The following is a 14,520-nucleotide window of genomic DNA, read 5'->3' as shown; positions in this document are numbered from 1 at the left end:
CTAAGACAACAAAAGGAGCACAGAGTGTGCTGTCAAAGTGATGAGCCGGCCATTATGCTTGCTGGTTAAGCGAGGGAGGATCAATACTGTTCGAGCTGATAACACTAAGATCGATTCCCAAACTTTAAACATTGATATTTGAGTTACTGGTTTTGCAGTATCGTACCACAAAGGAAATTAATACTGTTATCAATTTAGCAGACTCACTCAAGGCCCACCCAAGCAGCAGAGCAGCTTTCTATGCAGCGATGAGTTAATTACAACAGTTACATATGGACAGGTAGTGCCAAAATCTTTTAGTAGCGGCCAAAAGTCATTTGTGGCCTTCATATATAAATGTGTATGTAGGATAAACTATAGCTGTAATGTTTTATTTTGCAGATCAATGATGTCACTGAGCACCGGATAATTAAAGGCATTAAGGATTATCCCCCCGAAAATGCAAAATATCGGCCGATCCGATACAGCCGAATAGATCTGTGTGAAGTCTAATATGCTCACCAGTCAATCACAGGACACATATAGACAGACAACCATTCACACTTGCATTCATACCTATGGAAAACTTCCTCATTGAACCTAATGCATATGTTTGGAATGCAGGAGGAAGCTAGAGTTTTGTGAATAGACTACAGTCCCTCGATAGTGATTCCAGATCAAGATACCGTAGCACACTATATCAGGGGTGCTGTGGGGAATTATCCATTTTCACATAATTTGTACGAAAATGTTTTTCATCCAATACAAATATATCTTTGTTCATCTATCTACTGTATGACAGTGGCGCATAATGACAGGCAGAGCAATTACATAATCGTCCGTTAGATGGCATACGGAACAATAAACCGTTATCCAGAATATTCACAGATTCCTGCAAGTGTATCAGTTTTGAGTTCAATTAGGCTCACTTTTCACACCAAGTCATACAAGATCATTATTATTTTTGTCTGGTGGTACCGTGAGATTTATCTTATGTAAAATAGGTCAAATACAAGCCGTGGAATGTCCCGGTAGTTTATGGTGTAGCTCTTTTTCTGTTTTTTTTTCCCCCACCATTGGGACGTTTGATCACAGCCTTCTGATATTGTGACTGTCATCAACTCGGAGTCTTTGTTGGTGTGCGTACATTGCCCCCTCGTGGTGTGACTGCTGCATTACCATTCTGCTTTATGTGACAGGCATGGTGGTTCTTGTTCTGTGAAGAAAACAGTTGGCTGTTTGCGCAGTTCGTTTGGGGGAGTAAGGTTTAACGAAAAGAAAGCACCGATCAAGCTCTATGTATATTAAGAAACCTTTATTGACTACAGCAACATTTCTTTAAATATACATTGACACCGCACCCACAGCGGCCAGCAACTGTACTGTAACTTTGACGATGTTGATCCATGAACGGGTCTTGAGAAATCTAATCTTGTCCTCGCCTGCCCTTCCTTCCTTTTGATCGTGTATGCTGACTGCCAGTTTGCCACCTTTACTGTCACCTCAGGGCTGCTCTTTATATCTTGCTTAGAATAAAGTGTGCACCATGCTTTTGTGATGTGGCTTTAGAGGTTTTCATCTAGATCCAACACTCAGCAACAGCATCTTGAATTATGACAAGAACCATTGAGACGATAGGATTATTCACAGTATTATATACAGTATTATACATATTCTTACTTGGGGTTTTCTACTCAGAGCAGAATTCCGCTTTACGCACTGCTCTATTCGTGTTGCATGCATTACACAGAACCAACGCACACTTGGTTTTGTACAGCACTGCATGCAAGCGAGAGGTGAGATGTCAACAGTCAACTGGTAGTACACTCCTTGAAGTTTGAGTTTTGGTTTAGTATCCTTCCAGTCTGTATAATTTTATTTTATTACATGTTTGTATTATTATTTTTCTTTGTGTGCTAACAGGTTCAAATTACAAGATTGTTCTTGTGAGGCATGTGGCGTTTACCCAATTAGGGTTTATGGTTACTCCTGAAGTAGACTAGCATACCTCCAAAAACCAGCCCTAATTAGTACATTGTACATATTTCAGTGTTTTCTTTCAATCACACAGTATTTACAATTAAGCAATACATGGACAGTTTTTTGTACTTGTACGTGCAAGAGGGAGATTTTAAAATCGTCCATAATATTCATCATATGGTTCTCTGTAGTTGGTGGTCTGAGGGCGAGGAATGGTATAATCTTTATTGGGGTCAATTTCCTGCAACACACACACACACACACACACACACACACACAGGAAACATCAGTGCAATTACGGTAACACTCTTGATAAACTGTGCTGTCATGAAGCATACAGTGGGACTTAACAAGGGAAAGGTCACAGTCTGCAATTACGCACGAGATGGTTAATTCTGACAGTTTATTACTTACGGTCATAGAGAATCCGGACTCATAGGGCGACCGCAGTGTTGGATCAGATCGCCTGCCTGAAGGGAGAAATGTCACACATTAGCACATACTATAATACATTCTTTACTCGTTTTGACAACAGAGAACATAGAAATACTGTATTGCATATTTTAATTAATGTTTGACTTTCGGTTTTGTGCCTTTTAGTCAATAAAAGGAAATGAATTATACATTTTATTTGTAAGCACCTTTCAAGACAAACTGTACATCAATCAGACAGATAAAACAGAATTTACAAAAGAATAAAGGGGGCGGGGGCCGAAATAAATAATTATTTATAGGATAGCATACACATTTATTCCAGAACTAATGTACTCATATTTCAATGCATTAAACACATAAACAGTACAATACTTTTCAGTAGGCCAATCCCTACCTAATTTCTCCAGTAAAGATAATTTTTGACTATTTCTTTTGTAATGTTCTTATTTCTTGAGGTGAATTTGAGAGAATTTTTCATTAGCTGTAAGTTATAATCATCAAATTTAAAAGCATTAAAAAAAAAAAAAAATCATATATGTACATCTGTTGTGAATGTAACCCCCAACCCTCCCCCGCCCCCCAAAAAATTCTGAAAGATTGACTATTGGGCATGTGCATTCAAAACCTTAGAAAATGTGAAAAAAAGTAAGTTGACAATATGCTGTCTGCGCCCCCGCTAGTCTAAACATGACATTCTGATTAAAATTGCATTTGAGGAATATGAGTTAGGAAGCAAAATCCACCCATTCATATCCATCTCAGGGGGCAGCCATTTTGTCACTTGCTGTCGACTGAAAATGACATCACAGTTACTCAGGGCTTAGGTACCAACCAATCATGGCTCACCTGTATTCTGAAGCTGAACCGTGATTGGTTGTTACCTGAGTCCTGAGCAACTGTGATGTCATTTTCAGTCGACGGCACGTGACAAAATGGATGCCCCCTGAGATGGATAAAAACAGGTGGAGTTTGCTGCTTAATTTACAATTCTGGCCTAAGACCTTTCCTTCTTTCTTTCTGACGCACATAATGATTCGCCAATGTGTCTAACTGCCACATTGTAGCGCCAGCTAGTGGTGAGGACTCCATGTCAGATTGTTTCGCCTTATGTATCGGTGATGTTATCCGATACCTTAAAGTAAGGCCAGTATTTGCCCGATACCGTTACCTGGTATCGATACTCGCCCTTCTGTGTTTAATTCCATTGTGGTCAAGACGCTAAGTGGGACTGGTGAAAACTTCTCACCTCTTCTGTTATCTGGGTCATTCTCAAAGCTTCCGTTCTCTGTTCCTGCCTTGGGACTGTTCAATCCTGGGATGTCAGCACTGGGGCTGGTCCAGCCGGCAAAGCTGAGAGGGACCTCCTTGGATTTGGCCTCCCCCCTGCACAGGAAGGCAACTTGCGACAAGCCATGTCCCATCAGCAGCACCCAGCCGTTGGCGACCAATACCATGGCGAGCGTCGGGTCGTCCCACTGCGGCCGACGGCCGAACTTAGCGTTCCCTCTGCTGAGCATTGAAATCCACGCCACCCAGATGCCGGCGGAGAGCAACAGCGTGAGGAAGAGGAGCACGGCCTGTTGCCGACTCTGCTGGTGGGTGGCCCCCGCGTAGCTGTAGCTATACGTGAAGCAGGAGTGACACAGGAACTGCATGGACAGTATCAAACTGATGGCCAGCAGGCACATGACGTAGATCTGTAGCATGACAAACTCGTCTTGGCTGTACTCGCACGGCTTCTTATCCCGCACCAAGACCAGTATGAGCCACTCCGTGGAGATGATCACCTGCACGGTGAAAAGCCCCAAAGCCATGGCGGGCTCGCCCCAGCCTCGGGCAGCGGCGAAGCCCAGCAAAGCGAGGCAGTGAGCCAGCAAGCAGGAGAAGGCCAAGGCGAAGAAGACTCCGAACAGGAAGAGCCTGGTGGGGCACGTCTGAGGGCTGAGTTGGATGATAAAGGAGAAGGTGATGGCGAAGATGCCACCCGTGGCCAATAAGAACATGGACATGCAGGCCACAGTGCCTCCTATGTTGCTGCGCTGCTGCCGTAAGGAGACACAAATCCACAGGGACCAGACAAGGAGGCCGAGCAGGAGGAACATACTGAAGAGGAACCCGGAGGAGGCCAGGGTCTCCAGGATGATGCCCCACATGGCTCTGCGGTCACACAGGTACCTATAGAGAGGATCTAGTCCTGGCCGGCAGCCCGGAACAGCATTATGGGAGGTGGAGTTTGAGGAGGAGGTGCTTGAAGTCCCATTACTGATATTGCTTGTTGATGCCGACTGAGATAAACATGTGAAGGGGACGTGGAGGAGGACGAGGAGTGCAAAAGGCAACTTGTGATCTTCTGGTGAAAAGGCTGGACTCATTTTGGAAATGCACACCAGGATTCTGGTCCCTCCTTATGTGTCCTTGGATATTCTCCCTCCTGAAACAAACGCAACACTTTTGTAAAGACAAAATGGCAGACACCATTAGGACAACAGCAAAGGGACACCTGGGCTGTGTATGGAAACACTTCCTTTCCACTAGTGTATATAATGAGTTGCCATTTTGTGCTGTTCAAAGATAAAGATGTGATGTGAGTATAGGTTAAACAACTGCACTTGTATGCATAGTATCCTACAATGTGTCTTGAAAAGTAGTATCTCCCATGATACACTGCACTCATGTATATAAAAAGGACACAGGGAGCAGAAGGAGCTATCAGAGTTTTGGCCCTGGAATATATTTAAGATAACACAAGTACAGCAACACATCACAGGGATGGACATAAAATGCAGAATTTGTATTAATTTGTTAAAATACACTTTGGGGAAGTCAACTACAACATTTTCTTTACAATAATATGTTCTATGCACCCCCACTGGTCGTAACATGGCATTCTGTTTAATATTGCATTTGTGGAATATGAGTTAAGCAACACTTGCTGTCGCCTGAAAATGACATCACAGTTGCCAATCACGGCTCACGTGTTCCGAAGCTGAGCCATGATTGGTTGTTATCTGAGCACTGAGCAACTGTGATGTCATTTTCGGTTGACAGCAAGTGACAAAATGGCCGCCCACGAACGCAATGTTAATCAGAATGCCATGTTCTGGCTCGTGGGGTTGCATAGAACATAAAGAATTTATTTGGGTTGACTTCCGCTTTAACAGCAGGGATGGGAAACTTAAATGATGTAGCGGGGGGGGGGGGGACCCAGAATCTTTCTTCAGCGCTACTGGGAGTGACCACACAGAGAGGGACCAAGCACTTCCTAACCATATCTGAAAGTCTCACGTACCGTAACTCAAATTCACAACACAACGCAAAGAATTGACCAAGTAACAGCTTGTAACTCAAAAAACTCAAGATTGGGACACTTGTAAGTCAAGGTAATGCTGTACAGTGATGAGGGAGTAGGCACAAGCTGTTTCTTCTCATGTTGGAAGACTTTCAACAAGATTTTGGAGCATGTCTGAGGGGAATTTGGATGTCATTGATGTTGAACCTGAGAGAGAGCCTGGATTACAATCTCCTCCTTACTCATACCAAAGGTGTTTGATGGGCTTCTCCCACATCAAAGTCATTAAAGCATGATGTCATTGACCTTCCTTTGCGCAATGAGCCACGGTCAAACTGGAAAACAAAAGCTGCTTCAGCGCAACTGTCCTGAAGGTTTGGTCCTCCTGTGTGGAATTTGCATTCTCCCCCTGTGGATACATTTTGTTTTGTCCAAGTACTATGACTTCCTCTTACATTGCCACATGCATGTTAGGTTAATTAAAGAGGGAAATCAACCCAAACATATTTTATATTTTACATTAAGAATACTGTATGTTCCCAGCAGGTGCAGTAGTTGAAACATGGGATTCTGATTAATATTGCGTTTGCGGAATATGAGTTAAGCAGCGAAATGCACCCCTTTTTAGCCATCTCAGGGGGCGGCCATTTTGTCACTTCTGTTGACTGAAAATGACATCACAACTGCTCAGGGCTCAGGTAACGACCAATCACGGCACAGCTTCAGAAAACATGTCAGCCGTGATTGGTCGTTACCTGAGCCCTGAGCAATTGTGATGTCATTTTCAGTCGACAGAAGTGACAAAATGGCCGTCCCCAGAGATGGCTAAAAACGGGTGGGTTAACTCTTATTCCACAAACGCAATATTTATCAGAATGCCTTGTTTCAACTAGTGGGCTTGCATAGAATATATTCTTGAAAAAAATATATATTTGGGTTGACTTCTTCTGTAAGGATTAAATTCTGTAGGTGTGAGAATGAATGTAAATGATTGTTTGTGCTTTGTGATTGAGAGACTGACTACCTGTTCAGGGTGTATCCTACCCCAAAGTCAGCTGGGATAGACTCCAGCTAAGATGTGACATGAGACAACTAAGTTATAACTACAACAACAGCGGTGGAGGACAGGACCGTGTCATGTGAAGTGTCCATGTTTACACTGCTGATTCTTCCACTTGACATTCGTTCCTTACATCATATAAAATCGTAAAACGACATATCACTGCCGATTTCATATTTTTTTAAAAAATCGATACTATTGGTCAGTCCGCATGTGTGGGTGTGACCTTTACATTACTGACCAATGTAAAGTGTTGAAAATGGCTTGCTCTCTTTCACGATATAATGCTAATGATTGAACAAATGTGGCATTTTTGGGGTCTTCTGAAAAGTGTCTGTTGCGGAGATACAAGGATTTGGCCCGACGCCAGCGATATGTCAACGACATATCAGTTTTTGAACAAGGCATACGGATGGACTTGCGTGTACTCTTTGTTTATGTTGTGCTTAATGTAGTGTGACTTGACTGTTCTATGGACATACTACAGTATATACATAGAACCTCCATCCATCCATTATCTATACCGCTTCTTCTCACAAGGGTCGCGGGGCATGCTGGAGCCTATCCCAGCTGTCTTCGGGCAGTAGGCGGGGGACACCCTGAATTGGTTGCCAGCCAATCGCAGGGCACACAGAGACAAACAACCACACTCACAATACACATAGAACCTGTCCAATTGATTTATTTTTGAAGAGGTGTGTCTCAGTCTAGCGTTAGACGCAGTAGACGAGTTGACAGTGAGAGAAACGGCAACAGGCAGACAATAATGACATAAACATGTTAGAACAAGGAAAAGAGGTTTGAGCGAGGGCCACAAAACGAGATTATGCCCGTTGCGTGTGAGGATGGAAAATGAACTGCTCTGTGTCGGCGAATGACTCAGCTCAAAATGAGGATTCAGACAGCAGGGTGAGTCAATTAGATTTGTTTTGCGGTGCAGTTTGAAGAGGCTGTGAAACTCCTGATAGTAGAGTAGTATCACTTCCTGCTGGCTCATAAGACAGACAGCCTTTGTTTCATTGGCATATTGAAATATGGTCTTTATTTGCATAAGTGCATTGATATGACCCAGGTTGTCCAGGCCAATGTGCTGTTTTTTTTTTTTTTGTTTTTTTTTTGCAGTGAATGAAAAATCCATCCATCCATCCATTTTCCTCAGCGCTTGACCTCATTTAGGCCACTGGTGAGCTGAAGACGATCTCAGCTGTCTGGTTGAGTGTATACTCTAAAATGGCCACCAGTCGATCACAGGACAACCATTCACATGGGTCTTTACTAACATGCATGTTTTGGGAATAAGTGAGGAAGCATGGTGAGAAGATGCAAATACTACACAGGAAGGCCTGAGCTGACATTCAATCCTGGGACCTCTTGATTGAGGGAGATGTGCTAACCACTATCACACTGCACTTTCCGCCAATGAAAAAAATTATTGTAAAAGGGAAAGCATAATTACCCTTCATTCTGTTTAGAGACAATAATCGGTGACGTCTCGTCTCGGACACATTAGTCACTTGTGTATAATCTTATAAGATCCCCCCAAAAAAAGAGCTGCATGCAATTAAAGCAGCCTTTAAAAAGATAATGGGTGGTATCAAACTTGATCACAATGAAGGTTTCAAATACGTGTCTCCTTATTCTCATTATACAGTAAAATAGTGGAATTCGACACTGTAAACTACAACCACAATAATAAACATGAACACCTTTATGATGTGTTGATCAAAGCCAACTATTTGTAAAGGCAGGTTTGCATGCAGCGAATCTCACTAGGTTATGCAGAAATAAGTAAACGAGCATTATACGTAATCGGTAAAAAGAAGTGACACTTACCGTTATTGTCTGCCACTATCCTATACAGTCTCGATTTTGTTGCAACACACAACGTGTTGGTGCACTGATGTCTACTCAGTGTGTAGTCATGTGGACGTCTCTTATTCGGAGCATGTGCACGTAGCACTGCCCGCTCCAAGATAATCGGAAAAACGTGAGGTGTGGACGCTGCGGAGCCACTGGGAGTGGAGTGTTCACACCTGGAATCCGCAGGTTGGGCAGGACTACGAGAAACCCGCATCCCTTCTCATACTTTCCTTTCTCCCTCCTCCTGTCTCCCCCTGTCTATAGGTGGGGCTCACACACCTGAAGGAAACACACACACAAAGGAAGAGTTCACTCCTCCCCGGTTTTCCTAATTCCCCACAGGAATTTGAACCATGCTTCCCGATAACCGGGCCCTCTACCTGGAGAAAGTGGAATTCCACAAGCATGATCCGCTCTGAACCTGCCCTGAGAGCGGGGACAGGGGTCTGAGCCGGGGTACGCAACCGTCGCCACGGTTACCCGGTCATGACAGTAACAATAGCTGACAGTTGATGAAATTCGCCTCAGGGTATGTTGTGTCAATAAATGAGAGAGCTGTTCTCTTAAGCAAGCCCATACGTAAGCCTTTAACTCATGCCAGGACAAGTCGGGATGTTACCGTGTTTGCTTCAATCCCAGCTCTAAATTCAACCAAACTTGTTGGAGCAGTTTAAATCATATACAGAACAAGCGTATAGTTGTTCTGCGTAATGCTGTAAATATCTTTTGGGGATGTTTTGAAATACTAAAAGCAGAACAAACAATTTACGACTTCTATTTTTATGATCCTTCATTGTGTTGCTGTCCTTGTGAAGTCTTCCAACATTGAGTTCATTGATGCAGATGGCAGAGCTTTATTTTGAAAAGCAAAAGCAACCATAGCAACCCAAGTGTGGGAAACTTTGGTGATGATTACTCATTTGGACAGAAGTTGTGATGTTGTTTTAGTGATTAATTACAGTTAATCCCAGAGACCTTGAAAAGAAGACATGACGCAGACTGAGGCTTTGGGGTTTGGGGGCATTTATGGTTTATGTTTATATTTATTTAGATTACACAGCAGTGATGCAATTGCAAAAAATAACATGTAGTGTATAGCTTGTTTCGTAATCCTTATGATGCTGGTTTTGGAGTCACTTCATTAGTGGGCATCTGAATGCCATCCTGTTCAATTTACATAACGTATGGTATACTGTGCGTCTATAAAGTATAATGGTTTCTTAGGCAAATGTGTGCGACACAAAAATCACATTCCACTAAGTGCTGTATGGTTGTGTACATGGATATATTTTTATACTGTTTATACAGTATATTTATCCTGCGCACCCAAGGAATACATTGTTGATGCCTTTCTGTTTAAGAAACAAAAAGCCACAATGGTCACTAAAATAACTTGAAACTGCCAAGACTAGAATTGACCTAATTATATACCGACAAGACAAAAAGCTCATTTGGTTAGATGAGACAAAAAGGGAGCTTTTTGGACAAGTCACATCAGGTTTGTTTAGAGACTCCAAAAATAAAGCAAAGAAAAGAACCCTGTACACTGTATATTCACTTACAAATTGGCCCCCAAAACAATGTATATTGATTATAAATCCCATGCTGAAGAAACTACTAAAACTACTCGGAAATTGGTTTTATATTCTGTGGAGCATTTCTGGATATGCAAAGAGTCAGATAAATATTTGTTTTCTTTGATCTCTTTTCATAAATTAACTAATTCATCAAAACAAAGCTAATTTGTGTTTAAAAGCTAGGTCATTAATTTGTGAACACGTCACACGAATGATCCTCGAGTAACTGCTATAAAAATGGCTTCTTACTACAATTTATTCCTGTTTTGGTTTTGCATGTTGAGATAGGATTCACCCGCTGTTGAGTGCAGGGCGGGGCAGATCTATTTTAGTGGGATACAGGGCACCTGACCACCCCAAAATCCTGAAATATTTGCCTTATAACCTTCAACAGACAGCTGTGATGTAGCAGTTTCTTAAATACACCTAGAATACACGGACACACAATATACTGTATAAGTCTTCGAACAAGAAAGAGACACAGTGAGTTCTTAAAACAAAACCATTTACTGCAACTATTAGGACACGTCAGTTCACAGTACGTTTGCTCTGTTTGTGCTTGCAACACATACACATTTGCAGTATCGATCGTCTCTAAGGAAGGAGAAGAGAGCATCTTAAAGGGGCTGAAAGTGCATTGCAATGTTCACCAGTACAGCGTCCCGCATACTCGTATTCCTTGCACCCCATGATCTTTACGGTGACCTTGTGAAGTAATACAATGCAGCATAACGAGATAGGAATACAAAAGGGTGCAACAGGAAATAAGGTACAAAGTATTTACACTCTGATCAACAGCTAGAAGCAAATCAAACTAGTTTCGACCAGTTTTTCTCGCGTCCTTTGGCGTGGGTTGGGGTGGTGGCACTCTAATAGATGGAGGATTAGGTAGGAAAGGGGGCGTGAAGTTTTCTCGTCGATCTTTCAACTGCGTTATATACTGTATATAACAGTATGATATGTATAATAATATAAAAAATAAGAGCGTGATTAAGCGCTCCCTCTACTTAGTAGAGCGAGGCTGGAGGTAGATGACGAGAGGGGCATTAAGGGGGCGCCGGTCGCCTTATCCCGACGAGCCGAGCAGGGATGGAGAGAGGAGAGCAGCTTTAAATGATGCCGTACTTGGCCAAGTCGCTGAGCTCCATGTCGCCGAAGGCTTCCCATGGGCACACGACTGTGATGTCTGTGCCAAGACCCTCCATGCCGGGGATGTCGTCACCAAAGCTGCAAATGAGAGACACAATCGCGTTGGAGGGAATGCTCCCGGTTTAGGAATGCCTTACGTCTACATGGTTCTCAAAGTTTGCAAAACAATCTCTGAATTCAATGTTCAAATTTGGTATAGTGTTACAGTGTCTTCATCTTTTTTCCCCAATCCAGTACTGTACATTTGTTAAGTACAATTCTGTTGTATTTAACTTTATACATTTGCAATTTAATGCTTTCAAATAGAATTTAGTTTATTTCAATCGTCTTTACATTTTATGTGCAATTCATTATGAATCATGACGAAAGTACAGTATTTTCCAATATTCAAGCACAACATTAACGTTGAAACTGCACAATGTTTCAATGGTAGTACTTTGCGTATTGTTGTCTTGGTACTTATTGTAAAAAGCTTGAGGACAACTAATCTATTTTGGGATTTTTTTTTTTTTTTTTTTTTACCCTTTCTGGCCTGGTTTGGGGGCCTTGCTCTTGAATGTGCGAGTCTGCCTCTGCTTGAATTTGGGTGGGCCCTTCTTGGGTGTAGTTGGGCCGGTGTTGCCACCAGGCGCCAGGGCACTTCCTGCCGGTGGGCTGGCGTTCATTGTTCTCTCTAAAAAAAAAAAAAGAAATTCAAACACTCAAAGATCACAACAACTTTTCATGGCTTCTCTTTCTGCGCCATGCCCTGTTAATAATGCTGTTAGCATCTCTGCGCTAATCCGCGCAGATTATGCAGATGGGTTTAAACAACCAGATTAGCTCTAATCCCTCTTTGATCCACTGAGAACTAATTGCCCTTCCTCGACAACAAGGATGCCGACCATCCGCTACGTTATGTACGCCTGCATGCACAATCTACAGAGATCCCATGCAAAAATGACACTTTAATAGATCATAAAGATGAATTTCATTCATTCATTTATTATTGTAGTATAGTATCCGTGGTATGGAACGATAGAGCGTCATACAGATATATTTTGATAACTGAGTGATGCTATACCACTGGATTAATTGGAAACAGTCCTGCACACTCTATATGATTTTCAGTTGGGTTCAATGCATGGAGACGCAGTCAAAAACCTAACTGACCTTATTTGAACTCTTATCCCACTATCATGTCATATCTGACACATGCTAATGTTAAATAGCCTCTTACTGGTTAGGTAACGTAGCACACACAGAGTTGCTGCCTGAGATCCGTATCTAGATAAGATGGAGTGATTTAAGAGCCATCTGTTGCCACGACAACTCACGCTCAGGTCAATCCTCTTTACACCTGTCACAACCTATTCTTTGTTTGTTTTTTTTACTTCAACTCATTCCTTTTTTTTAATGCCGTTAAGACTCATGTGTGTCCTGTGTCACAGCTTTTCATTGCTCGCAATGATTAATCGAAAACCACCTGCATCATGAGTGTCATATTGGATTCAACGTTTGTGTCCTCTGCTACGAATGAAGACAAATAGTAACTAGTAATAGTAAGTAATAGTATCTGGGTTGAGCAGCAAATTCAAAAGCACTGCAATAGCGCATGCCATTGTTAATTCTCACCTGTTGGAGATCTCCCAAAAGGCCGCCACTGATCGCTCGTCCTCCTCCTCCTTCTGTCTGTGCCATTTGCTGTCCACGCCGTGCTTTTATATCTTCATCTCTAATCCCTTCAGACACCTCTTTCCAGTCACGTGGTCACCAAAGGTCATCTAAACTCCTGCAGCACTCCCTCAGGCCTCGCTGTGTGAACCAAAGTCAGAGGTCAATCTGTAAGGATTTGATCAGGTTTATCCCTCTAAAACCTCAGTTCGCCTGACGTGAGATTTGCAGAGAGTAGGAGGAGAGGCTTCTGGTCGCGTTTCTGGTCCATGTGCTCGGCTCAGCTACCATGTGCTTCTTGTTGTTCACTAATGTCACCACAGGCAGTTTTCTCACCTTCTACATAAGAAGAAATGTTTTTGTCTTACACTCAAAAGACAACAACAGTAACAATAATCTAATGAGATTCAAAGAGGAGCTGTATCAAAACGCTGCCTTTTATTATGTTATGTACAATTTAAATCACACACAACCTCACCAGACTGTAAATACCGGTATGTGTTATATTATACAGATTCATTAAAACACTAAATTCTTGTCAGCAGGTCACTTACAATGTACATAAGTAAAATAATTTTGTCATATTGTAGTGTAGAATTTTGTAGTTTCGTTAGTTGTAAGCTATAATCATGTATATTCATGTGTTCATATGGTATACAGTATATCCAGTCAATGGGAATATTTAAAAAAAAAAAAACCTCATCAATATTTTATGAATTTGTACAAAATTTGTGCAAAACTAATAACTCTTGAGAAAATGACTTAAACTGGAACATCATTTAGTGCTGATCGAATGCAAGAGCTGGATCAAAGACTCTTTACAATGATAATAATGCTCGGTTTTGATCGACACTGTTAGAGAGCTGTTGATGACAACAACATATATCTAAAAACACAAATGAGCTAAATGTGACATAATTATATATTAATAAGTAAAGTATTTGTTTGAAATAGACAAATTGTTAATTTTCTAAATAATAGTTTTACCTATCATTTTGGTTGCAGCTTTCCATAGTTTGAGGTGGTGTTTCTGATATTTTGACTCTCATGTGGCTAAATGTTAATAATACAACAAACACGATTTAGCAACTATAGTATTGTTAAATAACAATGTCTGTCATTAATGCAAGAAGAGAAGTTCATTTCGGTTTTGTGTGAACACTCGAATAAATTGTTTAAAAGTAAAATGTCAATATTTATACCTAGAATGGACAATTTGACAAATAGTAAAAGGAATTAGTAACACACCCTGTATTATCTGCAGCCACGTCAATAAGTAAGAAGAGAAGCAGAGCATTGCTGTTCAAAGAAATGTGTGTGACACATTTACTAAATTTGGACATACAATTCATGCTTTCAATGGTCATAGACAACTGGTCTATTAGGGCAACTATGATGTTCGATAGCTAGGTAGTATTAATGACGTTTTTTATTTTTTTTTACCTAGTTGTCTGGTCCCAAATGAGGGCAGCACAATGGCTAAGCCTCTTTAGCTGCATGTAGGTTGCAGAGCGGAAAGAGCTGCCCTCTTTAACACA

At 41.7% G+C, this 14,520-nt stretch overlaps 2 protein-coding genes across 2 annotated transcripts; both read right to left on the bottom strand.

The window, feature by feature from the left end:
- Window positions 1–1,279: 1,279 nt before the first annotated feature.
- LOC147134922 (G protein-coupled receptor family C group 5 member D) lies at window positions 1,280–9,046 on the bottom strand. The gene is made up of 5 exons (XM_086055959.1): window positions 8,984–9,046; window positions 8,577–8,882; window positions 3,641–4,825; window positions 2,374–2,429; window positions 1,280–2,200 (listed from the first exon to the last, which is right to left on the bottom strand). Exons 3-5 carry the CDS (start codon window positions 4,764–4,766, stop codon window positions 2,111–2,113), a joined length of 1,272 nt encoding a protein of 423 aa, XP_085912085.1. The 5' UTR covers window positions 4,767–4,825; window positions 8,577–8,882; window positions 8,984–9,046; the 3' UTR covers window positions 1,280–2,110.
- Window positions 9,047–10,668: 1,622 nt separating this feature from the next.
- On the bottom strand, window positions 10,669–13,112 carry pde6hb (phosphodiesterase 6H, cGMP-specific, cone, gamma, paralog b). The gene is made up of 3 exons (XM_086056311.1): window positions 12,944–13,112; window positions 11,852–12,002; window positions 10,669–11,407 (listed from the first exon to the last, which is right to left on the bottom strand). The coding sequence occupies exons 2-3, from the start codon at window positions 11,992–11,994 to the stop codon at window positions 11,290–11,292; spliced, it is 261 nt and encodes an 86-aa protein (XP_085912437.1). The 5' UTR covers window positions 11,995–12,002; window positions 12,944–13,112; the 3' UTR covers window positions 10,669–11,289.
- Window positions 13,113–14,520: the final 1,408 nt, after the last annotated feature.

The sequence above is a fragment of the Filicampus tigris genome, chromosome 16, assembly GCF_054856515.1.
Source record: "Filicampus tigris isolate MCC_2025a chromosome 16, RoL_Ftig_1.0, whole genome shotgun sequence".
NCBI classification, from domain to species: Eukaryota; Metazoa; Chordata; class Actinopteri; order Syngnathiformes; family Syngnathidae; genus Filicampus; species Filicampus tigris.
The sequence above is the reverse complement of the archived record's forward strand: the minus strand, read 5'-3'. Positions and strand labels throughout refer to the sequence as shown.

Coding starts and splice junctions, on each gene's coding strand:
- LOC147134922 (XM_086055959.1), bottom strand. CDS start 4,766: ATGAGTCCAGCCTTTTCACCAGAAGATCACAAGTTGCCTTTTGCACTC. Junction 2,430..3,640: donor TGACCCAGATAACAGAAGAG/GTGAGAAGTTTT, acceptor TTCTCCCTTCAG/GCAGGCGATCTGATCCAACA. Junction 2,201..2,373: donor AGTCCGGATTCTCTATGACC/GTAAGTAATAAA, acceptor TGTGTGTTGCAG/GAAATTGACCCCAATAAAGA.
- pde6hb (XM_086056311.1), bottom strand. CDS start 11,994: ATGAACGCCAGCCCACCGGCAGGAAGTGCCCTGGCGCCTGGTGGCAAC. Junction 11,408..11,851: donor CCCAAACCAGGCCAGAAAGG/GTAAAAAAAAAA, acceptor TCTCATTTGCAG/CTTTGGTGACGACATCCCCG.